The sequence below is a fragment of the Scyliorhinus torazame genome, chromosome 29 (assembly GCF_047496885.1).
Source record: "Scyliorhinus torazame isolate Kashiwa2021f chromosome 29, sScyTor2.1, whole genome shotgun sequence".
NCBI classification, from domain to species: Eukaryota; Metazoa; Chordata; class Chondrichthyes; order Carcharhiniformes; family Scyliorhinidae; genus Scyliorhinus; species Scyliorhinus torazame.
The window spans coordinates 11,290,374-11,314,775 of record NC_092735.1 but is presented as its reverse complement, the minus strand read 5'-3'; the positions used below and the strand labels follow the sequence as shown (position 1 = coordinate 11,314,775).

The 24,402-nt window shown below is 50.0% G+C and overlaps 1 protein-coding gene across 1 annotated transcript in view; it reads left to right on the top strand.

Moving 5' to 3' along the window:
* Positions 1-11,496, top strand: part of foxred2 (FAD-dependent oxidoreductase domain containing 2) — a 59,296-nt gene extending 47,800 nt beyond the window's left edge. Inside the window, 2 exon segments of the mRNA XM_072492059.1 lie at positions 7,821-7,991; positions 9,695-11,496. Of these exon segments, the coding sequence (XP_072348160.1) occupies positions 7,821-7,991; positions 9,695-9,855 (332 nt within the window). The 3' untranslated portion in view covers positions 9,856-11,496.
* Positions 11,497-24,402: the final 12,906 nt, after the last annotated feature.

Genomic DNA, 24,402 nt, shown 5'->3' with positions numbered 1-24,402 from the left:
AAGGCTTCTATTGATAAGCTGCTGGAGATCCAGATGGCCCAGGGTATGGCGATCCGCAACGCAAGGTCCGACAAAAGATCTCCGATAACGAGGACGAGATCTTGGGCCTAGCGGTAAAAGTGGAGACTCACGAGGCGCTCCACAAGAAATGGCAGCAACGTTTCGAGGAGATGGAGAATCGGTCGAGGCGGAAGAATCTGCGGATCCTGGGCCTCGTGGAGGGTCTGGAGGGGTCGGACGTGGGGGCCTATGTGGTCACCATGTTAAACTCGCTAATGGGAGCGGCGTCCTTCCAGGGGCCCCTGGAGCTGGAAGGGGCCCATAGAGTACTGGCGAGGAGGCGCACGGCTAACGAGCCGGCCGTGGGTGGTGTTGGTGCGGTTTCATCGGTTCGCTGATCGGGAGTGTGTGCTCAGGTGGGCCAAGAAAGAGCGGAGCAGCAGGTGGGAGAATGCAGAGGTTCGAGTATATATGGACTGGAGTGCGGAGGTGGTGAAGAGGAGGGCCGGGTACAACCGGGCAAAGGCAGTGCTGCACAGGAAGGGGGTGAAGTTTGGCATGCTGCAGCCAGCACGACTGTGGGTCACCTACAAGGACCGGCACCATTATTTTGAGTCCCCGGAGGAGGTGTGGGCCTTTGTTCATAGAACATAGAACATTACAGCGCAGTACAGGCCCTTCGGCCCTCGATGTTGCGCCGACCTGTAAAACCACTCTAAAGCCCATCTACACTATTCCCTTATCGTCCATATAGTCTATCCAATGACCATTTGAATGACCTCCGTGTTGGCGAGTCCACTACTGTTGCAGGCAGGGCATTCCACGCCCTTGCTACTCTCTAAGTAAACAGATGGATTATGGAAACCACAGTGCAGAAGGAGGCCATTTGGCCCTCCGAGTCTGCACCGGCTCTTAGAAAGAGCACCCTACCCTTCAACCCTATCGCCATAACCAAGTAACCCCACCCAACACTAGGGGCAATTTTGGACACTAAGGGCAATTTATCATGGGCAATCCACCTAACCTGCACATCTTTGGACTGTGGGACGAAACCGGAGCACCCGGAGGAAACCCACGCAGACACAGGGAGGACGTGCAGACTCCGCACAGACTGAGACCCAAGCCGGAATCGAACCTGGGACCCTGGAGCTGTGAAGCAATTGTACTAACCACTATGCTACCGTGCTGCCCTAAATAACCTATCTCTGACATCTGTCTTATATCTATCCCCACTCAATTTAAAGCTATGTCCCCACGTGCTAGACATCACCATCCGAGGAAAAAGGCTCTCACTGTCCACCTTATCCAATCCTCTGATCATCTTGTATGCCTCAATTAAGTCACCTCTTAACCTTCTTCTCTCTAACGAAAACAGCCTCAAGTCCCTCAGCCTTTCCTCATCAGATCTTCCCTCCATACCAGGCAACATTCTGGTAAATCTCCTCTGCACCCTTTCCAATGCTTCCACATCCTTCCTATAATGCGGCGACCAGAATTGCACGCAATACTCCAAATGCGGCCGCACCAGAGTTTTGTACAGCTGCAATATGACCTCATGGCTCCGAAACTCAATCCCTCTACCAATAAAAGCTAACACACCGTACGCCTTCTTAACAACCCTCTCAACCTGGGTGGCAACTTTCAGGGATCTATGTACATGGACACTGAGATCTCTCTGCTCATCCACACTGCCAAGAATCTTACCATTAGCCCAGTACTCTGTCTTCCTGGTATTCCTTCCAAAATGAATCACCTCACTCTTTTCTGCATTAAACTCCAGTTGCCACCTCTCAGCCCAGCGCTGCAGCTTATCTATGTCCCTCTGTAACTTGTAACATCCTTCCGCACTGTCCACAACTCCACCGACTTTAGTGTCATCTGCAAATTTACTCACCCATCCTTCTATGCCCTCCTCCAGGTCATTTATAAAAATGACAAACAACAGTGGCCCCAAAACAGATCCTTGTGGTACACCACTAGTAACTGGACTCCAGTCTGAACATTTCCCATCAACCACCACCCTTTGTCTTCTTACAGCTAGCCAATTTCTGATCCAAACTATTAAATCACCCTGACTCCCATGCCTCCGTATTTTCTGCAGTAGCCTACTGTGGGGAACCTTATCAAACGCTTTACTGAAATCCATATACATCACATCAACTGCTTTACCCTCGTCCACCTGTTTGGTCACCTTCTCAAAGAACTCAATAAGGTTTGTGAGGCACGACCTACCTTCACAAAACCGTGTTGACTATCTCTATTCAAATTATTCCTTTCCAGATGATTATACATCCTATCTCTTATAAACCTTTCCAAGATTTTGCCCACAACAGAAGTAAGGCTCACTGGTCTATAGCTACCGGGGTTGTCTCTACTCCCCTTCTTGAACAAGGGGACAACATTTGCTATCCTCCAGTCTTCTGGCACTATTCCTGTAGACAAAGATGACTTAAAGATCAAAGCCAAAGGCTCAGCAATCTCCTCCCTAGCTTCCCAGAGAATCCTAGGATAAATCCCATCTGGCCCAGGGTACTTATCTATTTTCACACTTTCCAGAATTGCTAACACCTCCTCCTTATGAACCTCAAGCCCTTCTAGTCTAGTAGCCTGAATCTCAGTATTCTCCTCGACAACATTGTCTTTTTCCTGTGTGAATACTGACGAAAAATATTCATTTAGCACCTCTCCTATCTCCTCGGACTCCAAGCACAACTTCCCACTACTGTCCTTGATTGGCCCTACTCTTACCCTAGTCATTTGTTTATTCCTGACATATCTATAGAAAGCTTTAGGGTTATCCTTGATCCTACCTGCCAAAGACTTCTCATGTCTCTTCCTGGCTCTTCTTAGCTCTCTCTTTAGGTCCTTCCTAGCTAACTTGTAACTCTCGAGCGCCCTAACTGAACCTTCATGTCTCATCTTTACATAAGCCTCCTTCTTCCTCTTGACAAGTGTTTTGGCTGCTTTAGTAAACCACGGTTCCCTTGCTCGACCACTTCCTCCCTGCCTGACAGGGGGAGGCCCCGCGGGAGAGGGGGAGGCCCGAGTCGGGGGTGAGGAGACTGGGCCTGTAAAGGTTTTTCCCGTGCTGAAGGCTGGAGGGGGCGGGGCCGGGGCGGGGAAGGGTGGGTTTTTTCCCGCTCTTGGGATGGAAGGGGGAGGCGGAGAGCCTGCTGATGGGTTAATGGAGGGGAGGGGAAGTCCCACAATGGGAGGAGTCGAAGGAGAGGTGGGAGCGGCCGGGGTCAGCAGGAGTCAGTAGTGCAATGGGGGGAGCAATGCAGCTAGGAGGGGTCCTGGGCGGGAGCGGGTGGCTGGCCGAGGAGGGGTTATGGATAGTCGGCGGGGGGGGGGAGGGGGGCGGGTAGCCCCCTGATCCAGCTGATAACCTGGAATGTAAGGGGACTGAATGGGCCGGTCAAGCGGGCCCGGGTGTTCGTGCACCTGAAGGGGCTGAAGGCGGATGTGGTCATGCTCCAGGAGACACACCTGAAGGTGGCAGACCAGGTAAGATTGAGGAAGGGGTGGGTAGGCCAGGTGTTTCATTCGGGGCTGGATGCCAAAAATCGGGGGTGGCGATCTTGGTGGGAAAGAGGGTGTCGTTCGAGGCGTCGAGCATTGTGACAGACAATGGCGGCAGGTACGTAATGGTAAGTGGTAAGCTGCAGGGGGAGAGGGTGGTGCTGGTCAACGTGTACGCCTCGAACTGGGACGATGCGGGTTTTATGCGGCGCATGTTGGGTTGGATCCCGGTCTTGGAAGTGGGGGGCCTGATAATCGGGGGGGGGGCGTTAACATGGTGTTGGATCCGGCACTGGATCGCTCCAGGTCTAGGACTGGTAGGAAGCCGGCGACTGCTAAAGTGCTGAGGGGGTTTATGGACCAGATGGGAGGGGTGGACCCTTGAAGATTTGCAAAGCCGGGGGCTAGGGAATTTTCATTCTTCTCGCATGTTCATAAGGCCTATTCCAGGATCGACTTTTTTGTTATGAGCAGGGCGCTGATTGCGAGAGTGGAGGATACCGAGTACTTGGCGATAGCCATTTCTGATCACGCCCCACATTGGGTAGACCTAGGGCTGGGGGAGGAGAGGGACCAGCGCCTGGTGTGGCGCTTGGAGGTGGGGCTGTTGGCGGACGAGGAGGTGAGCGAGCGGGTCCGAAGAAGCATAGAGAGATACCTGGAGGCCAACGATAATGAGGAGGTCTGAGTGGGGATGGTCTGGGAGGCGCTAAAGGCGGTGGTTAGGGGAGAGCTGATCTCCAGTAGGGCCCACAAGGAGAGGAGAGAGCAGAGGGAGAGGCTTGTGGGGGAGATGGTGAGGGTAGACAGGAGGTATGCGGAGGTGCCGGAGGAAGGATGTTGAGGGAGAGGCATAGCCTCCTGGCCGAATTCGACCTGGTGCCCACCAGGAAGGCGGAGGTGCAGTGGAGGAAGGCCCAGGGGGCGATTTATGAATATGGGGAAAAGGCAAGTCGTATGCTGGCGCATCAGCTTCGGAAGCGGGACGCAGCTAGGGAGATCGGGGGAGTTAAGGATTGGGGGAGTGTGGTGCGGAGTGGGGTTGGCATCAATGGGGTCTTCAGGGACTTTTATGAGGAATTGTATCGGTCCGAGCCCCCACTGGAGGAGGGAGGGATGGGTCGATTTCTGGACCAACTGAAGTTCCCGAAGGTGGAGGAGGGACTGGTGGCGGGATTAGGGGCCGCGATTGGGCTGGAGGAGCTGGCTAAAGGGATAGGGAGCATGCAGGCGGGGAGGGCACCGGGGCCGGATGGTTTCCCGGTCAAATTTTACAAAAAATATGTGGACCTGTTGGGCCTGTTGCTGGTTAGGATCTTCAATGAGGCAAGGGAGGAGGGGGCATTGCCCCCGACGATGTTCCGGGCACTGATCTCCTTGATCCTGAAGCGGGACAAGGGTCCCCTGCAGTGTGGGTCTTTCAGTCCGATTTCATTGTTAAATGTAGATGCCAAGGTGCTGGCGAAGGTCTTAGCCACGAGGATTGAGGATTGTGTGCCGTAGGTCATCCATGAAGACCACACCGGGTTCGTGAAGGGGAGGCAGTTGAACGCAAATGTGCGGAGGCTCCTGAACGTTATTATGATGCCGGCGAGGGAGGGGGTAGCGGAGATAGTGGCAGCAATGGATGCTGAGAAGGCCTTTGATAGGGTAGAGTAGGGGTACTTGTGGGAGCTGCTGAAGAGGTTTGGGTTTGGGGAGGGGTTCGTCAGGTGGGAGGTCCCAAAGGCGAGTGTGGCCATGAACAAGAGGAGGTCTGAGTACTTTTGGTTGCATCGAGGGACGAGGCAGGTGTGTCCCTTGTCCCCCCCCCTGCTCTTCGCGCTGGCGATTGAACCCCTGGCTATGGCACTGAGGGAGTCGAGGAACTGGAGGGGGCTGGTGCGAGGTGGGTAGGAGCATAGGGTGTCGCTCTATGCGGACGACTTGCTGCTGTATGTGGCGGACCCGGTGGGGGGGGAATGCCGGAGGTAATGAGGATCCTCAGGGAGTTCGGGGATTTCTCCGGGTACAAGCTCAACATGGGGAAGAGCGAGCTGTTCGTGGTTCACCCAGGGGACCAGGAGAGGGGGATTGGCGAGCTCCCACTAAAAAGGGCGGAGAGGAGCTTCAGGTATTTGGGGGTCCAGGTGGCCAGGAGTTTAAGAGGTGGGACATGTTGCCGCTGTCCCTGGCGGGTAGGGTGCAGTCAGTCAAGATGACGGTGCTCCCAAGGTTTTTGTTCCTGTTCCAGTGCCTCCCCATTCTTATCCCGAAGGCCTTCTTTAGGCGGGTCAACAGGAGCATAACGGGGTTTGTGTGGGTGCAAGGGACTCCGAGGGTGAGAAGGGTGTTCCTGGAGCGGAGTAGGGATGTGGGGGGGGGGCCTGGCGCTGCCCAATCTCTGTGGGTACTACTGGGCCGCCAATGCGGCGATGGTGCGCAAGTGGGAGCTGGAGGGGGAGGGAGCTGCATGGAAGAGGCTGGAGACGGCGTCTTGTGTGGGTACGAGTCTGGGGGCGCTGGCAACGGCGCCGCTGCCGCTCCCTCCAATGAGGTATGCCACGAGCCCGGTGGTGACAGCTGCCCTCAAAATTTGGGAAGCGGCACAGGGGGGAAGTGGGGGCCTCGGTGTGGACCCCAATACGGGGGAACCACTGGTTTGTCCCAGGGTGAACAGATGGAGGGTTTTCGGGGCGGCAGAGGGCAGGGATACGAAGGTTGGGGGACTTGTTTGTGGACGGGAAGTTCACGAGCCTGGGTGAGCTGGAGGAGAAGTATGGGCTCCCCCTGGGAAACGCCTTTAGGTACTTACAGGTAAGCGCGTTCGCCAGACGGCAGGTGGTGGAATTCCCGCGGCTACGGCCACACACAGTACAGGACAGGGTGCTCTCGGGGGGGGGTGGGTGGGAGTGGGGAAGAGCTCGGAAACTTACCAGGTGATGCAGGAGGAGGAGGAGGCCTCGGCGGTGGAGGTAAAAGGTAAGTGGGAGGAGGAGTTGGGAGAGGAAATTGAAATTGAGGAAGGGACGTGGGCAGATGGCCTGGGGAGGGTGAACTCTTCCTCATCATGCGCGAGGCTCAGCCTCATACAATTTAAGGTGCTGCACAGGGCACACATGACCGGGACAAGGATGAGTCGGTTTTTTGGGGGTGAGGACAGGTGTGTTAGGTGCTCGGGGAGCCCAGCATACCACACCCATATGTTCTGGGCATGCCCAGCGCTGGAGGAATTTTGGAAAGGCGTAGCGAGGACGGTGTCGAGGGTGGTAGGATCCAGGGTCAAACCGGACTGGGGGCTCGCAATATTTGGGGTGGCAGAGGCGAAAGAGGCCGGTCTTATGGCCTTTGCGTCCCTGGTAGCCTGGCGGAGGATTCTTCTTCAGTGGAAGGATGCGCGGCCCCCAAGCGTGGAATCCTGGATCAACGATATGGCGGGGTTTATTAAATTGGAGAGGGTGAAATTTGCCTTAAGGGGATTGGTACAAGGGTTCTTCAGGCGGTGGCAACTGTTCTTGGACTTCGTGGCAGAGCGGTAGACAATGGTCAGCAGCAGCAGCAACCTGGGTGGCGGGGGGGTGGGGGGGGTCTATTTTATCTTTGTCTATACTGGGGGATCTGAGGGGGTGTATATATTTGCTATGTGTTTCGGCAGGTGTTAATATATTATTTATGTACAGTGGGAAGGGGGGCATTGGGTTGTTTTGTTTAGTTTTGTATTTAATTTTATTGGTTCCTTTTACATTTTATTGTTGATATTTTGTGAAAATTTTAATAACATTTATTTTTTTTTAAATTTTAAGTCCAAAAACAAAAAAAAAAGTCTCGCCTCTCTCCACTTTTTATTCAGCCACATCAGCTATAGGATAGGGGCGCTAATTCAGGACAGATTGGTAAAGGCTGATGAGCCAATTAGTGTGGGATCCCAGAGAAATCCCAATGAGCTGAGCACAAAATTGTCGACATTTCGCACAGATAGGAGCCGTTTGCGGTGTGTCCGCTGTACAGTATCTCACACACTTTAGCTGACACTAGCTGGTTGGGTAGATCATACCCCTGGTGTTTATGACCATGAGTTGAACAACAGTGAAGGAAGGAGCTGGTTGAGCAGGTCTTAAAAGTGGAGAGTGATGCAAACCCACCATACCATGCGGTGTGTAGAGTGTGGCAATGCAAGGAGAACAACGTAGGTCCATGCAGAGGGAGCAGAGCGGGGAATAGTGTGGGGAGCAGTCGATTCATGGGGAGCAGGGACGTTGTGTCGGAGGGAATCGCGCTGGGAACTCAGCACGCCAGGGTGTAATTTTATTGCTTTTCAGAGACTGAGATGATGTACAGACCAAAGTTCTGGACGCTCCCCCGACCACACAAAATCCATCACGTTGTGGAAGATTTCCTGACTGACTGGACAGCTGCCAGAGCTCACATCCTGCCACTCCGCCGCTTCCTGGAAAACTGTCTGGGCACGGACCTCCGCAGCTTCTTTGCAGGTGTGACTTTCCCCCTCGTAATGAAATCCTGCTAAACTGCCGCTTCCTCATTTAGCGATGCCTTTATTGCGAGCTGTGGGGTTGGGGACTGTTCCTTTTCTCTCTGATTGTTTGGTTCTCTGCACCCGAAGAGTAGTGTAACCGAGCCCCACAAGTGCTGAGGATGAGATTCTGCCCCTCCACACCCTGGCTTCCAAACTCTCACTACTCCAGTCATTAATTGTAGCCCCATTCCGACTATCCAGCAGCACACAACCATGGTCCACAAGGTATGCCGCATTATGGAGCTTCGGGCTACACGACAGAGCTTGGGGACCTGTGCTGTGCAGGTGGGGTCCCCACGGCCACTTAACTCTGGTTGCTGTAAAGGCAACACAGTAGCACAGTGGTTAGCACTGCTGCCTCACGGCACTGAGGTCCCAGGTTCGATCCCGGCTCTGGGTCACTGTCCGTGTGGAGTTTGCACATTCTCCCCGTGTCTGCGTGGGTTTCGCCCCCACAACCCAAAGATGTGCAGGGTAGGTGGATTGGCCATGCAAAATTGCCCCTTAATTGGAAAAAATGAATTGGGTATTACTAAATTTATTTTTTTTATAACTCTGATTGCTGTGTGTGGGTGGCATGGCAGTGCAGTGGTTAGCACTGCTGCCTCACGGCGCAAAGGCCCCGGGTTCGATCTCGGCCCTGGGTCACTGTCAGTGTGGAGTTTGCACATTCTCCCCGTATCTGCGTGGGTCTCACCCCCACAACCCAAAGATGTTCAGGGCAGGTGGATTGGCCACGCTAAATTGCCCCTTAATTGGGAAAAAAAAGGCTTGGTTGCTGTGTACGGGAACTCCATGGGTTGAGCCTGTCCTGTCCCGTTCCATCCCTCCCTCCTGTCCATCTGTCCGTCCCCTCTCTCTGCAACTATTTTACCAGAGGAGGTTCACAAGAATGATCCCTGGAATGTAGAGCTTGTCGTATGAGGAACGGTTGAGGACTCTGGGTCTGTACTCGTTGGAGTTTAGAAGGATGAGGGGGGATCTTATTGAAACTTACAGGATACTGTGAGACCTGGATAGAGTGGACGTGGAGAGGATGTTTCCACTTGTAGTAAAAACTAAAACCAGAGGACACCATCTCAGGCTGAAGGGACGATCCTTTAAAACTGAGATGAGGAGGACTTTCTTCAGCCAGAGGGCGGTGAATCTGTGGAACTCCTTGCCGCAGAAGGCTGCGGAGGCCAAATGACTGAGTGTCTTTAAGACAGAGATAGATATGTTTTTGATTAATTAGGGGATCAGGGGTTATGGGGAGAAGGCAGGAGAATGAGGATGAGAAAATATCAGCCATGATTGACTGGCGGAGCAGACTCGATTGGCCGAGTGGCCTAATTCTGCTACTATGTCTTCTGGAGGGCATTGCTCTCTCATCCAGAACAAAAGCTAGAACTATTCAGCCTCCCTTCCCCACTGTTGGGTGCCCAACCCATCCTCGGCTCCGCAGCTGAACTTCTCCCTGACCTGTGTTATGATCACTATCCACATGCATGTGGCTGAAGCTGCCACATTTCATACAAGTGACTACACTTCAAAATTCGGGTGAAGCACTTTTATGAAAGTTTGTTCATTCCTTCTTAACTCGCTGGGGAAGTGTGTCTTTTGAGCAGTGTGTTTGATGGAAAGATTTTGCGTTCTAACAGGATTCCCATTTCCTTGCAGAATCCTGCTTCACGTTCGCTTTAACCAATCGGCACGTGCCGCCCTCCTGTCACCACGGTTACTTAAACAAGCAGGGATTGCTGGATGACGAGAGCCCGTGGCTCCGGTCAATGGAGGCGGGCCACTCTTCCACTAACCCGATCTCGACCAAGGAACGTTGACAGCAGCACTTGGCGGGTCCGTTTGGCACAGCGACCATTCTTTGGTGAAACTGTTTTAGAGAGTGCAGAACGGCAACTTGTGTACTTCAACCAGGTGAGGGCCATGTGCGCACACAATTTCTCCATGTTATCATAGATTATCATAGAATTTACAGTGCAGAAGGAGGCCATTCGGCCCATCGAGTCCGCACCAATATACACGAACATACATACACACACGCATACATGCACACACAAACGCACATTTATACACCAACAAACACACACGTTGGAGCTGCTGCCTTATGTAAGGAACTGATCAGGTTTTATCCAACTTCCGGGACATGTATATTGTACAAAAAAAGCAAGTATACTGTTTTTTTATTCTTCAGTTTGAGACGCTGTGAGGCCGCTGTGAGCATATTTTAAAATGTTTCCCGTCGCATGTTTGAACACTAAATGACGTTTGGAGACTCCGGGTAACGCTCGAAGCTTCACTGCCAATTCCTGTCCACGCTTCACAAAGCAGCTGTCTGAATCTCTGAAGATCCGGGCAGTCACACCTCCGCACTTGTCTCAAAGCAGGTTCTCTGGAATTCTAGGAAGGCGTCTTGTAACATAGAACATAGAACATAGAAAATACAGCACAGAACAGGCCCTTCAGCCCACGATGTTGTGCCGAACCTTTGTCCTAGATTAATCATAGATTCTCATTGAATTTACAGTGCAGAAGGAGGCCATTCGGCCCTTTGAGTCTGCACCAGCTCCTGGAAAGAGCCCCCTACCCAAACTCAACACCTCCACCCAACGCTAAGGGCAATTTTGGACATTAAGGGCAATTTATCATTGGCCAATTCACCTAACCTGCACATCTTTGGACTGTGGGAGGAAACCCACGCAAACACGGGGAGGACGTGCAGACTCCGCACAGCCAATGACCCAAGCCGGAATCGAACCTGGGACCCTGGAGCTGTGAAGCAATTGTGCTATCCACAATGCTACCGTGCTGCCCTTAAGAACAAATAAATCTACACTATATCATTTAACCGTAATCCATGTATCTATCCAATAGCTGCTTGAAGGTCCCTAATGTTTCCGACTCAACTACTTCCCCAGGCGGTTTCCGGTTTGCTCGCAACATGATGGTGTTCCTGTTATCACCGTGCTGATTTTGCAATCTTGCTGTGCTATCACGGCCATCGAGTTTCCTCTTTTTTTTAAAAAAATGTATACTACCCAATTCTTTTTTTTTTCCCCAATTAAGGGGCAATTCTGCGTAGCCAGTTCGCCTGCCCTGCACACATTTTTTGGGTTGTAGGGGTGGTGAGACCGACATAGACATGGGGAGTATGGGCAAACTCCACATGGGCAGTGATCCAGGGCTGGGAGCAAACCCGGGTCCTTAGCGCCGTGAGGCAGCAGTGCTAACCACTGTGCCGCCCGTGACCACTGAGTTATATCTACACCAGGGGGCGGCAAATGTTCAGGAATGGCCCGCTTCATTTATTCCCTCGAATTTAAAGTTGTTTTTTTGCATGCATGCCAGTGGTACATTGTAATGTGTATACGGTCTCTGTATATCATTAGTTATTGTTGCATGAAAAAGCAAATAAGACTTTTCAAAAGCTTAAGCAGCTTCAATTAAAATGATATTAAAATGCAGTTTTGTGTGATCCTTGTTTCATGAAAAAAAAACCCAGCACCAGCAACATCAAACGTGCTGCGCCGTCCGTTCAGCCTCGTGTGAGGTTGACACCAGCAGCAAATTGGGACGTCAAAATATCCCAGCAATGAATGAAGCAAGAGAATTCGCTACTTCAATTCCATCTATCCTTTATCAATACCTTCCTGGGATAAGTAAATGAGAGAATTTTATTTTTTCTTAACTTTTTTGTGTTGTTAATTGGACGAGCATCACGTATGTCAATCATCTCATGCTACAGGCAGCCAGATCCGGACCTCCAGGAGGAAAGGGTCGGCAGGTTGACTACTTTCTCCCTTCATGCGCTAACCCCGCACCCCCCCCCCCCCCTCCCTCCCCGTTTCCCAGCTCACAGCAGCCCTGTAAACAAATGAACGTCCTGAATGATACAGCACAGGAGGAGCCTATTGTGCCTGTGTGACTGCTCTTTGACAGAGTTATCCAATTGTTACCATTTCCCTGTTCTTTCCCCAACCCTGAAAATGGCTCCTTTTCAAGCATTTCAGTCTCTCTTCCCTCCCTCAAAGGTCCGCGAGACCATTGGGGCTTTGGCGAAGAGATCGATAGGTTGTTGTTGAGTGAAAGATGCCACTGAAGCGGCAGCTAAATGGATATCAGATGCAGACCAGCTACGATTTAATTGAACGGCACACTCGGGCTGAATGGCCTTCATATTTTTCATATGAAACTGCAAAGCCATTAGGTTCCTGCAGGGGATGCTACTGAGCTGTTGATATCCGCAAATCCGGGTGGGGGAAACCTGTGCGATACATCATTATTTTCTTTTCTTATTAGAGTATCCAATTCATTTATTACAATTAAGGGGCAGTTTAGCGTGGCCAATCCACCTACCCTGCACATCTTTGGGTTGTGGGGGTGAAACCCACACAAACACGGGGAGAATGTGCAAACTCCACACGGACAGTGACCCGGGGCCAGGATCATAGAGTTTCATAGAATTTACAGTGCAGAAGGAGGACATTCGGCCCATCGAGTCTGCACCGGCTCTTGGAAAGCCCACACCTCCACCCTATCCCCATAACCCAGTAACCCCACCCAACACTAAGGGCAATTTTGGACACTAAGGGCAATTTAGCATGGCCAATCCACCTAACCTCCACATCTTTGGACTGTGGGAGGAAACCGGAGCACCCGGAGGAAACCCACGCGCACACGGGGAGGATGTGCAGACTCCGCACAGACAGTGACCCGAGCTGGGAATCGAACCTGGGACCCTGGAGCTGTGAAGCAATTGTGCTATCCACAATGCTACCGTGCTGCCCTCAGCGCCGTAGGCAGCTGTGCTAACCACTGTGCCCCATGCTGTCCTGGCGACCCAGCATGGTGAACAAAAATGGAATAATTAGCAGTTTGACAAACTAAAGAAGTTTGACAGACTTTAGGCAGCCATGGAGGTTAGCGAAATAGATCCTAGAGTAGCAGAGCAATATAATACACACCGCTGCAAGCTCAGCGAATCATTCATGGAGTCTCCGAATGATAGAGCACCGAGGAAGCCATTCAGCCCATCAACTCTTTGAAAGAGCTTCACAATAAGTCCCATGTGCCCTGCTCTTTCCCAATAGCCCTAGAACCTAGATTGATAAACTGAGGACGAGGGGGGTCAGACTCTCCCAATTCCTCCTTTTTAGAAGTAATTTTCAGACCAATAATATTTATCAAAGAAATATGGATTCAGCCACAGCAGTGGCCCGTGAGGAACTGAGTGGAGCATCACATGATTGTTCCCTTTGCTCAGTTAACATAGCTCAGCGGGAACTCCTGCTGTTGGCACGTCTCTGTGAACCTTGAGAGGATTGAACGTGATGCCCGATGCAGTTGAATCGCCTCGTGGCATTTACTGTCTGAACATGCCAAAGAGAGGAATGACATCTTTGTGCAGTCCTGCAGGGGCAGGGCAGCTAGGCAGCTGTTAATATAGACCCCAGCCAGCAAAGGAACACCGCGCTCGGGAGGAGTGAGGTAGGTTGGTGAAGGATAAGGAGCAGGATGCTGTTTGCTGTATTTGTTTGTAAAAAGGAATTTGTATCGATGTATATCTCTGTTAGACCTGCTTTATCCTTTCCCCGGTGCAGGCCCTACTAGGCCCACACTCCGGAGTCCGACCACATAGCCGCTCCCTCCAGACTCTGACCATGTGACCTGACCCAACCAGGTGGTGTTCAGCCTGTCCATCATCCTGAAGCACCTGGAGGAAGAAAAGGTAAAGGACGGGCCCTTTCCGGGCCCCCCACCAAGGCCAATCTCAGCGTGACTGAGGGGGGGGGGCGGGAGACCAGCGAAGCGGGAATGCCCGCGCCAACCCCAGAGCGACAGGTACCCGCCCGACCACACCAGAAGGTGAACCCAACCTCACCGCCCCACAAGACCAGAGCGGCCCATGTACAACCCCCTCCAGTGATCCTGACACCGCTACCATTATCCAGGACCCCTCCGAACGCAATCACTTACCTTGCGCAAAGCCAGCCCTGCCATCCAAGAGCAGCCGCCGATCCAGGAAGTGGTGAAAACGTGCTGGGCTGATTGGTTCCAGAAACATATATATTATATATATATATATATATATATATATATAGACAAGTCAAAGATGCAAGACTTTGTCTATATATATGTTTCTGAAACCCACCTCTTCATTCACCTGAGGAAGGAGCTGTGCTCTGAAAGCTAGTGATTTGAAACAAACCTGTTGGACTTTAACCTGGTGTTGGCAGACTTCTTACTGTGCTCACCCCAGTCCAACGCCGGCATCTCCACATCATGCCTCAGGAAGGCAGCCAGCATTGTCAGAGACCCCTCCCACCCAGGCTTTGCCCTCTTCCAGACCTGTCCATCAGACAGAAGATACAGACGTCTGAAGACTCGCACATTCAGACATAGGAAGAGCTTCTTCCCCACAGCTACAAGACTCCTCAACGACTCCCCCCTCGGAGTGATCTGTTCCCTGTAAGAACACTATTCACTACGCCCTATGCTGCTCTTGCTCATGTATTTGCTTTGTTTGGCCCCTTGTTCCGCACTGTAACCAATCACTGTTTGTTGATTTTTTTTTTTTGTCTTCTGTGAACGTTCCCTCGGCTGCAGAAAAATACTTTTCATTATACTTCGGAACATAGAACATACAGTGCAAAAGCAGTCCATTCAGCCCATCGAGTCTGCACCGACCCACTTAAGCCTTCATTTCCACCCTATCCCCCTAACCTAATAACCCCTCCTCACATTTTGGACACGAAAAGCAATTTATCACGGGCAATCCACCTAACCTGCACGTCTTTGGGACTGTGGGAGGAAACCGGAGCACCCGGAGGAAACCCACGCAGACACGGGGAGAACATGCAGACTCCGCACAGACAGTGACCCAAGCCGGGAATCGAACCTGGGACCCTGGCGCTGTGAAGCCACAGTGCTAACCACTATGCTACCGTGCTGCCCATACATGTGACAATAAATCTTGATGTTTTGGATCACGTTGGGCTGCTTGTTTTGGGGGTAATTGTTGTAAAAGGAAAGGCCATTGAATGTGATTCTTCTGTTTGCGGTTTATCACCATTCTCTCCTCTGCACCGTGTTCTGCGATCTTGGCTCCATGTATACTATTAGTCAAATTCACAATAAAAATAACTCTTGCCTTGGAGGCTGTAACTGGACCTAGCCCTTGTAGTTATGATTATGGGTTGTGGGGTTGCTTGCTCATCCCTGCAGTCCACAGTGCTGTTAGGAAGGGACTTCCAGCAGTTTGACCCAGTGACAGTGAAGGAACGGCCGATACAGTTCCATGGTCGGATGGTGTGTGGATACTACACACTGCAGCCACTGCCTCGATGATGGAGGGAGTGAATGTCGAACGTGGTGGATGTCAATCAAGCGGGGCTGCTTTGTCCTGGATGGTGTCGAGCTTCTTGAGTGTTGTTGGAGCTGGGCTCATCCGGGCAAGTGGGGAGTGTTCTCCTGACTTGTTGAAGCATTCATAGAATTCACAGTGCAGAAGGGGGCTATTCGGCCCATCGAGTCTGCACCAGCCCTTGGAAAGAGGGCCCCACACCTCCACCCTATCCCCGTAACCCCACCTAACCTTTTTGAACACTAAAGGCAATTTAGAATGGCCAATCCAGCTAACCTGCACATCTTTGGACTGTGGGAGAAAACCGGAGCACCCGGAGGAAACCCACACACACATGGGGAGAATGTTCAAACTCCAAACAGTGACCCAGCGGGGAATCGAACCTGGGACCCTGGAGCTGTGAAGCAACCGTGCTAACCACTGTGCTACCTTGCTGCCCTCCTTGTTTCTACAATCTGCCAAACCTTAGATTCGCACACCTCCACCTGTATGCAACACTTACTTTCTGTGATCACGTCGGTTCTTTACAGTAGAGATTTGTTTGTTCACATTCATGGGATCTACCTGTGTAAATTTCAGGTGCAGTTGCAGCTTCACACCTGCGGGACATCAGTGCTGCTTCTCCTAATGCCCCAGCCTGTACAGCATGCTCAATCTTGCACCTCGCCTGAGGTGTGGTGATCCTCAGGTTAAATCACCGGCAGTCAGCTCTCCCCCTCAAAGGGGAAAGCAGCCTGTGGTCATTTGGGACGTTACTGCAGACAAAACTCCTCTGCTTCAGTCAACATTACTTGCCATAAGTTTTCTATTTAACAGGGACACAATACAAGATATTAAATGAACACGAGGACAAAATGTGGACCTTTAAAATGGGAGATATATTATATAATGCCCGTCTAACCTGGCCCACCCAATTAGTTTTCCAACCCACCCTCTCCCCAATAGCCGAATCTTCGGAAAGCCATCAATTAGTGATCCTGTCATTTTTCTTCCCCCGTGTTAGTGCAGCACGGCAGCATTGTGGATAGCACAATTGCTTCACAGCTCCAGGGTCCCAGGTTCGATTCCGGCTTGGGTCACTGTCTGTGCGGAGACTGCACATCCTTCTGCAGGTAGCGGATGAAGCAGAGGGAAGAAGGTTTTGTTTTTAACCCAGCGAGTTGTTGTGATCTGGGACGGCCCGCCTGAAAGGGCGGTGGGGGAACAGCTCCAGTCGTAACTTTCGAAACTGAATTGGATAAAGACTGGAAGAGGTGAAAGGTTAACCTATTTCATGGCGGGTGGTGGATTTGCCATCTGAGCATTTGGAGTATTGTGTGCAATTCTGGTCGCCGCATTATAGGAAGGATGTGGAAGCATTGGAAAGGGTAGAGGAGATTTACCAGAACGTTGCCTGGTATGGAGGGAAGATCTTATGAGGAAAGGCTGAGGGACTTGAGGCTGTTTTCGTTAGAGAGAAGAAGGTTAAGAGGTGACTTAATTGAGGCATACAAGATGATCAGAGGATTGCATAGGGTGGACAGTGGGAGCCTTTTTCCTCGGATGGTGATGTCTAGAACGAAGGGACATAGCTTTAAATTGAGGGGAGATAGATATAAGACAGATGTCAGAGGTAGGTTCTTTACTCAGAGTAGCAAGGGCGTGGAACGCCCTGCCTGCAACAGTAGTGGACACGCCAACACTAAGGGCATTCAAATGGTCATTGGATAGACATATGGACAATAAGGGAATAGTGTAGATGGGCTTTAGAGTGGTTTCACAGGTCGGCGCAACATCGAGGGCCGAAGGGCCTTTACTGCGCTGTAATGTTCTATGAGCCAGAGGGTTGGTTGGTTGGTTGGGGGCCGGGGGGGGGGGGGGGGGGGGGGGGGGGGGCGGCTACTTAATCAAATCCTGCAGCAAAGGACAATATCGATCAACTTGTGAATTGCTGGAAAGGATTGACGACCAGAAGCTGTTAAAGTTATTAACTTGATTTTCCACGATCGGTCCAGTTGGTTTAGCAATCTGTATGTATTAATAGCCTTGGTTTGCTGAGGTCATAGGGCTCGGAGGCAGTTCTGTCAGAGAAGCCAACTTTTATTCCTTCTCACCCTAAAGCCACATTCAGAGTGGAGAGTTTAAAAAAAAAATTTAGAGTACCCAATTCTTTTTTTCCCAATTCAGGGGCAATTTAGCGCGGCCAATCCATCTACCCTGCACATCTTTGGGTTGTGGGGGTGAGACACACGCAGACACAGGAAGAATGTGCAAACTCCACACGGACAGTGACCCGGGGCCAGGATGGTATTCCACACTAATCTGGGAAGTTTAAATGTTGAATATTATGGGTTAATTTAATTTGAGGATGATGGCTGATATTTGATTGCAGCAACAATGCAGTCTAATCCTGCTGCTTAGTTACCAGGGGTCAAAGAACAGGCGGGTGGCTGGAAATTTCACTCCATCATGTGCTGCATTTTTCCTGGTGCTTTTCGAAAAAAATAATACTTGGAGTGGGAATGTCGTGGGCAACGTTATCCTGTGTCAGAGGGTCAGAGAGCTGCAGAGAACTACTCCTGGGACCTGCTTTATGGCAGACATTCCAGTGAGATATTAACCCTGGTTTTCAGATTAGGGTAAATTGAAATGTAAGCCTCTGATAAGGCTATACAATCGGCCTACTGTCTAATCTGCTCCGCCTCTGGAATCCTTCACACTAAAGGTTTGAATAGGGTAAATAATACTGGCCGGAGGGTTGGTTCGTAACCACAGGACACTGACCAAAGTTAATCAACAAAAGAACCAAGACGGGAAGATCAGGATATTCTTTTATGCAACGAGTTACTGTCTGGAAGAGACAGATGGAGAGGGTGGAGCATGCAACAAAAACTTGCATTTACAAAGCGCCTTTACTGTGTTATAGCGTCAGGATTAACGTACTACTACGCCTCCTCTTCTTTGTACCATGCTCTTAGGAGACATGCTCAAACTTGGCGAAGTGCTACAGTAGTTTGCCGTTGCCTCCCGCAGCGTGGTTCACCAGGAATCCATAGAATCCCTAATGTGGGCCAGCACGGCACCACAGTGCTGTCCCTGGCTTCACAGCGCCAGGGTCCCAGGTTCGATTCCCCGCTGGGTCACTGTCTCTGCGGAGTCTGCACGCTCTCCAGTGTCTGCGTGGGTTTGCTCCGGGTGCTCCGGTTTCCTCCCACAAGTCCCGAAAGACGTGCTTGTTAGGTGAATTGGCCATTCTAAATTGCCCTGAGTGTCCAAAAAGTTAGGAGGGGTTATTGGGTTACGGGGATTGGGTGGAAGTGAGGGTTTAAGTCAGTCGGTGCAGTCTTGATTGGCCGAATGGCCTCCTTCTGCACTGTATGCTATATGTTCTAGTGCAGAAGGAGGCCTTTCGGCACATCGAGTCTGCACCAACCCGCCAAAAGAGCACCCTACCTAGACCCCCCCAACCCCACCCCCATCACCCCGCCTAACTGGCACATCTTTGGAGGAAACTGAAACAGCCAAAGGAACCCTCCTCGCTCGCCGTCAGGCATACTGGAAGGATTTACAGGCTGATAATCAACCTGTTGTGGCCACATTGTGAACACATCTTCCTTGGCCATCCAATCCTGAAGCGGGACTTGGACCTCGTGGCCCAGAGTCAGGGATGCTACCCGCTGCGCCACAAGGTGGCGACTCAGGCTCCTCACAAGCAACGATTGTCAAACAAAATGTGACACCTGGTGGATATTGGGGCAGGTGACCAAAAGGAAATCATGGAATTGTAAAGGACAGAAGGAGGCCATTCAGCCCCTTGAGTCTGCATCCGCTGTTTCGAAGGGCAATCGTCCAGTCTTGGGCTTTGTCTCTCATACCCCTGCGTTTTCTTTTTCTCCTTCCAATGCTGGGGATCTTAAAGAAGGAGACGTTTAGGAAAGGCATTCCAGAGCTCAAGGCTGAGAAAGCTGAAGACATGGTCGACAAAGGTGAAGCTAGAGATCATAGAATTTAAGTGCAGAAGGGGGCCATTCGGCCCATCGAGTCTGCACCGGCTCTTGGAACGAGCACCCTACCCAAGTCCACATCTCCTCCCTATCCCCATAACCCAGTAACCCCACACAACACTAAGGGCAAGAGGCCAGGTCTAATAGGAATGTGAGAAAGGAATTGAATATAGGTTTAAAAGAAGGAAATCACAGGGCTATGGGGAAATAATGCAGGAGTCGGACTAATTGCATGTCTCTTTTGAAGGACCAGCACAAGTAGAGTGGCACGAATGGCCTCCTGTGCCAAATGATTCTGTCAGAGGAGGGATTACTCCTGATCTGAGTTTATATGTTGAGGCGGAGACTTTGTATGGTTTAACGGCTGAAAGCGAGGCCCAAACCTCCAGAGAGACGAGAACATAAGAACTCGGAGGAATAGACCATTCGGCCCCTCCACTCTGCTCCACCCGTTCAGTGCAATCATGGCTGACCTTTGACTTCAACTCCACTTTCCTGCTCACCCCCTGTCCCCACATCCCTAAATTCCCTGAGAGATCGTACATCTGTCTATCTCAGCCGCAAAATTCAATGATGGAGCATCCGCATCTCTCTGGGAAAAGAGAATTCCAATGTACATTTCCCCACCAGCAGAGGGTTTCTGACTCAGCTCCTGATTCCTGTCTCTGTTAAAATTACGCCCAATATCTCTTTGCAGCCTCTTTGTATCCTCCTCGCAGCTTGCATTCCCACCTGGCTTTTTATTGTCTGCAAACGGAGAGGTATTATTCTGTCTCTTCATCTAAGTCATTAACATAGATTGTAAATAGCTGAGGCCTCAACAGTGATCCTGGTGACTCCCCATTAACCATCAACTTGAAAATGCCCCATTTATCCTACGAGCGTAATGATTTTCACAAAAAATGGACAGAATTGTGGAATGTGATTTGCAAAACACCAGTTTATAAAAACTCTTGAGTTCTCATATCATAAAAGCAGAATATATCCACTTCAGTCCCTGCTGTTACAGTCATGAGGTTTATAAATGTGTCTTTAAATTTATGGTCAAATTGAGGGGGTCCTGGCCTGTTCTGAAGACTGCCTGTCAGTAAGACTGGGCGATTTAGGGCAGCATGGTGATGCAGTGGTTAGCATTGCTGCCTCACGGCGCCAAGATCCCAGGTTCGATCCCCGCTCTGGGTCACTATCCGTGTGGAGTTTGCACATTCTCCCTGTGTTTGCGTGGGTTTCGCCCCCACAACCAAAAGATGTGCAGGGTAGATGGATTGGCCACGCTAAATTGCCCCTTAATTGGAAACAAAATGAATTGGGTACTCTAAATTTAAAAAAAAGACTGGGCGATTTGATTGTTAGAGATTAAAGGAAGGCTTAGATTATTTTACTAGGAAGAATCTGCAAGGTTTACACTAGGAGACAATCTCAGCAGTCTCTGAGTTTACAATGAGTAGCCTCTGCGACTCCCAATGTCCCAGAAAGGTGTTGAAGGTAGCAGGTTGTAAACAGTTGTCCATTTACTTGAGTTGTGGGTCTGCATTTCTACCTGGAGCAAGGTTTCACGTTTCCATGGGGAAGAAGAGGCCAGAGGGAAGCCATTTTTGAGATCAAGTTACAGGCTTCCCTCCAAATGAAGGAATATTTCAGCAATTCTGTGATCAGCCGTGGAAAACGACTGTTTTCGCTTTGTGAATTACCATAGCTGGATGTGAGAGGGGGGTGTGGTGATGTGCATCACTGTAGATACATGTGGGCTGGACAGACACTAGAGGGAGCACCAGAAACATCACACACACACACACTCAACCAATGGATGGGCTACATGGGAGGCGACCAATGGATATTCACGATGCACAAGGAGGTGACACGACCACAGGGGAGCATTACACCAACCCATACATAAAGGACAGGACACACATAATCAGCCCCTTCGGCCAGTGGAGACAGTCAGTGAGGAGAGGCACAGGGTTGATTCATTATCACACCACGTGGAAGACAGCAGATGGTTAGCAAGTTAGGTAGCTATAATAGGATTAGCAGTAGTGTCGAACTCAAGTTATAAAAGTGTACATAGTGTAAATAAATGAGTTGAAGTTATTTACACGTCTCGACTTTCCTTGACAAATGCAACACAAGGAAGCCGCTGATGTCACGAAGGAAACAACAAAACAGGGGGCAGTCTCTCGTCGAAGAGATACATCCTGCAGTCATGTAAGGATTCTGGGGGAATGGCCAGGTGGAAGAGGAATTATTGGACAGATTTTACCGCTGGTGGTAGATTTAAGAAATGCTCTGAAAACTGAGGAAAGCACCTGGGTTGGTCATTCCAATTGCAAATCAGAAACAGTTGAAAGCTGGGAGCAACTGTGGACTGTTTGCTGCAAAGACTGTAATTTTATGGTGAGTGAAATGGGTAATAAGTACAAAATGGCACTGTTACTCTCTGTAGTTTAAAGTATGAGTTGCTTACAAAATGTGTTTGGTTAGTGTTGTTTTTAGTGATTTATTACAGTAAAAGTTTGAAAATGTGAAACCTTGTCATGTCATTCTTTCATCTATCAATTGGAAGTTCGAATGAGATCTCTTGGGATCTTAACATGGTGAAGCAACAGCCCTGGATCTGCCACTGCGAGTTTCTAATTGGAGGCCTCGCATTTGTAAAAGACCCCACAGGAACACTCGTCTGTTTGCGTCTCGCTTAGTTTTCCTTCTGCACAGGTTTATCTGGAAAACAGGATTCCCATTGTAGCCAGTCCACGGTACCTGCGGCCTGACAACATTACTCATCTCCACAGCCATTACTGATTCTCTCAAATATGGTCACTCATTTGCCATGAGCAACATTACAAATAAAATTTTCCCTCGCCAGTGTCCCCCCCCCCTCCCGCTCTGAAGGCGTCGACGCCTGCTGGCTTATGGTTGCATATCCGGTACAGGCCCTTTTATTATCACTCGAGCGACTATTCTTCCTGTGTGCATCTGGAGCCAAAGAGAAAATGCTGGAAAATCTCAGCAGGTCTGGCAGCATCTGCAGGGAGAGAAAAGCACTCCCGTTTCGAGTCCAGATGACCCGGTGTCAAAGGTGGAGCATCTGGAGACTATTCTGCAGTGGGGGCATCACTTTTGCCAGCAATCTCCCCCACCAATTCTCTTCCCTCTCTCAACGCCCAATGCTGTCTATCTCACCGAGGCTCTTTCTGCAATACTGTTTCTCAGACGAGACCAGGAAGCTCGGTTGGCCGCCTCTCCATAATTTAGGTGGGGGAACCGGGGCGGAGGGTGGGAGAGAGCTATAAAAGCAATCCCATCTACTGCTCACCAAATTTTCCTTAGTGGTTGAACAACGGCTGGGTAATAATATTAAAACATTAAAAACTTTCAGTTAAATAGTGGGGGTGGGCGATCAGATGAGGGAAGAGATGTCACACATTAACAGGAGCGGGCGAGGCGAGATAACGGCAAGGGTAATAAGGGCGGGTAGGGCTAAATGTACAAACTTGAGTGTACCCGCCGATCAGGCTGGCAAAAACAATGGGCAGAGCTAAAGGCTCTGTATCGGAATACACATAGCATTTGTAACAAAATAGCGTACTGTAAGCTGAAATAGAAATAAATATATCTGATCTGATAGCCATTGCCGAGATGTGGCTGCAAGGGGACCCAGTCTGGGGCCTGTGAATTCAAGGCTCCTTCACATTTTGGAAGGAGGGGAAACTATGAAAAGGTTGTGGGGTGTCTCTGTTAATTAAGGATGTAATTACAATAGTGAGTGATGGCCTTTGTTCTAAAGATCAAGATGTAGAATTGGTTTGGGTAGAAATAAGAAATATCAAAGGTCACTTGTGGGAATAGTTTATGGATCCCCTGACACTAACCACACTAAAGGATGTGGTAAACAGAAGGGAAATAAATTGGGGGGGGGGGGGGGGGGGGGGGGGAGTGGGTCCTGAGAAAGGTACAGCGATAATCATGGGTTATTTTAATTTACATATAGATTGGACAAATCAGATTGGCAAAGGGAGCCCAGAATTTGAGTCCATAGTGTTTTCAGGACAGTTTCATAGAACAACACTTTCTAGGGCCAACCAGAGAGCTACTCTAGATTTGGGAATGTGCAATGAGGTACAATTAATTAATGACCTCACAGTTAAGGAGCCATTAGGTTGTGGTGATGACAACATGATTGATAATGCATCCAGTTTGAGAGAGGGAAGAGTGGGTCAAAGACTAGAGTTTTAAAATTAGATTAAGACAACTATAATGGTATGAAGACAGAGCTGGCCAAAGTGAAGTCGGAAATTAGGTTAGGAGAGTACAATAAGTAGAGATGCAATGGAAGATTTTTAAGAAGATATTTCATAACGCTCACCAAAGATATGTTCCAGTGAGAAAGAAAGACTCTTAAGAAAAGTGCATGACATGGCTAATTAAGTTAAAGATGGGATCAAATTGAAAGAAAAAGTGTACAGTTCCAGAAAGATCGGTGGCAAGTCAGGAGATTGAACTGACGATTAAAACCCAGCAAAGAATGACTAATAATAATGAGAAATTAGAGTGTTAGAAAGCTATCCTGAAATATGAAAATAAGATAATAAAAGTTTCTAGTTATTTGAAAAGGAAAAACTATAATAATAAACTTTGTCACAAGTAGAACACTGCAATGAGGTTACTGTGAAAAGCCCCCAGTCGCCACATTCCGGCGCCTGTTCGGGTGCACAGAGGGAGAATTCAGAATGTCCAATTCACCTCACAAGCACGTCTTTCGGGACTTCTGGGAGGAAACCGGAGCACCCGGAGGAAACCCACGCAGACATGGAGAACGTGCAGACTCCGCACAGACAGTGACCCAAGCGGGAATCGAACCTGGGACCCTGGCGCTGTGAAGCAACAGTGCTAACTACTGTGTTGGTCCTCCAGAGATGAATCTCGGAAATTAGTATTGAGAAATAAGGTCACAGCGGATGTGCAGGACATTTTGTGTTCACTGCAGGAGACACACATGACCTCCCAGAAAAAATTACAAATCAAGG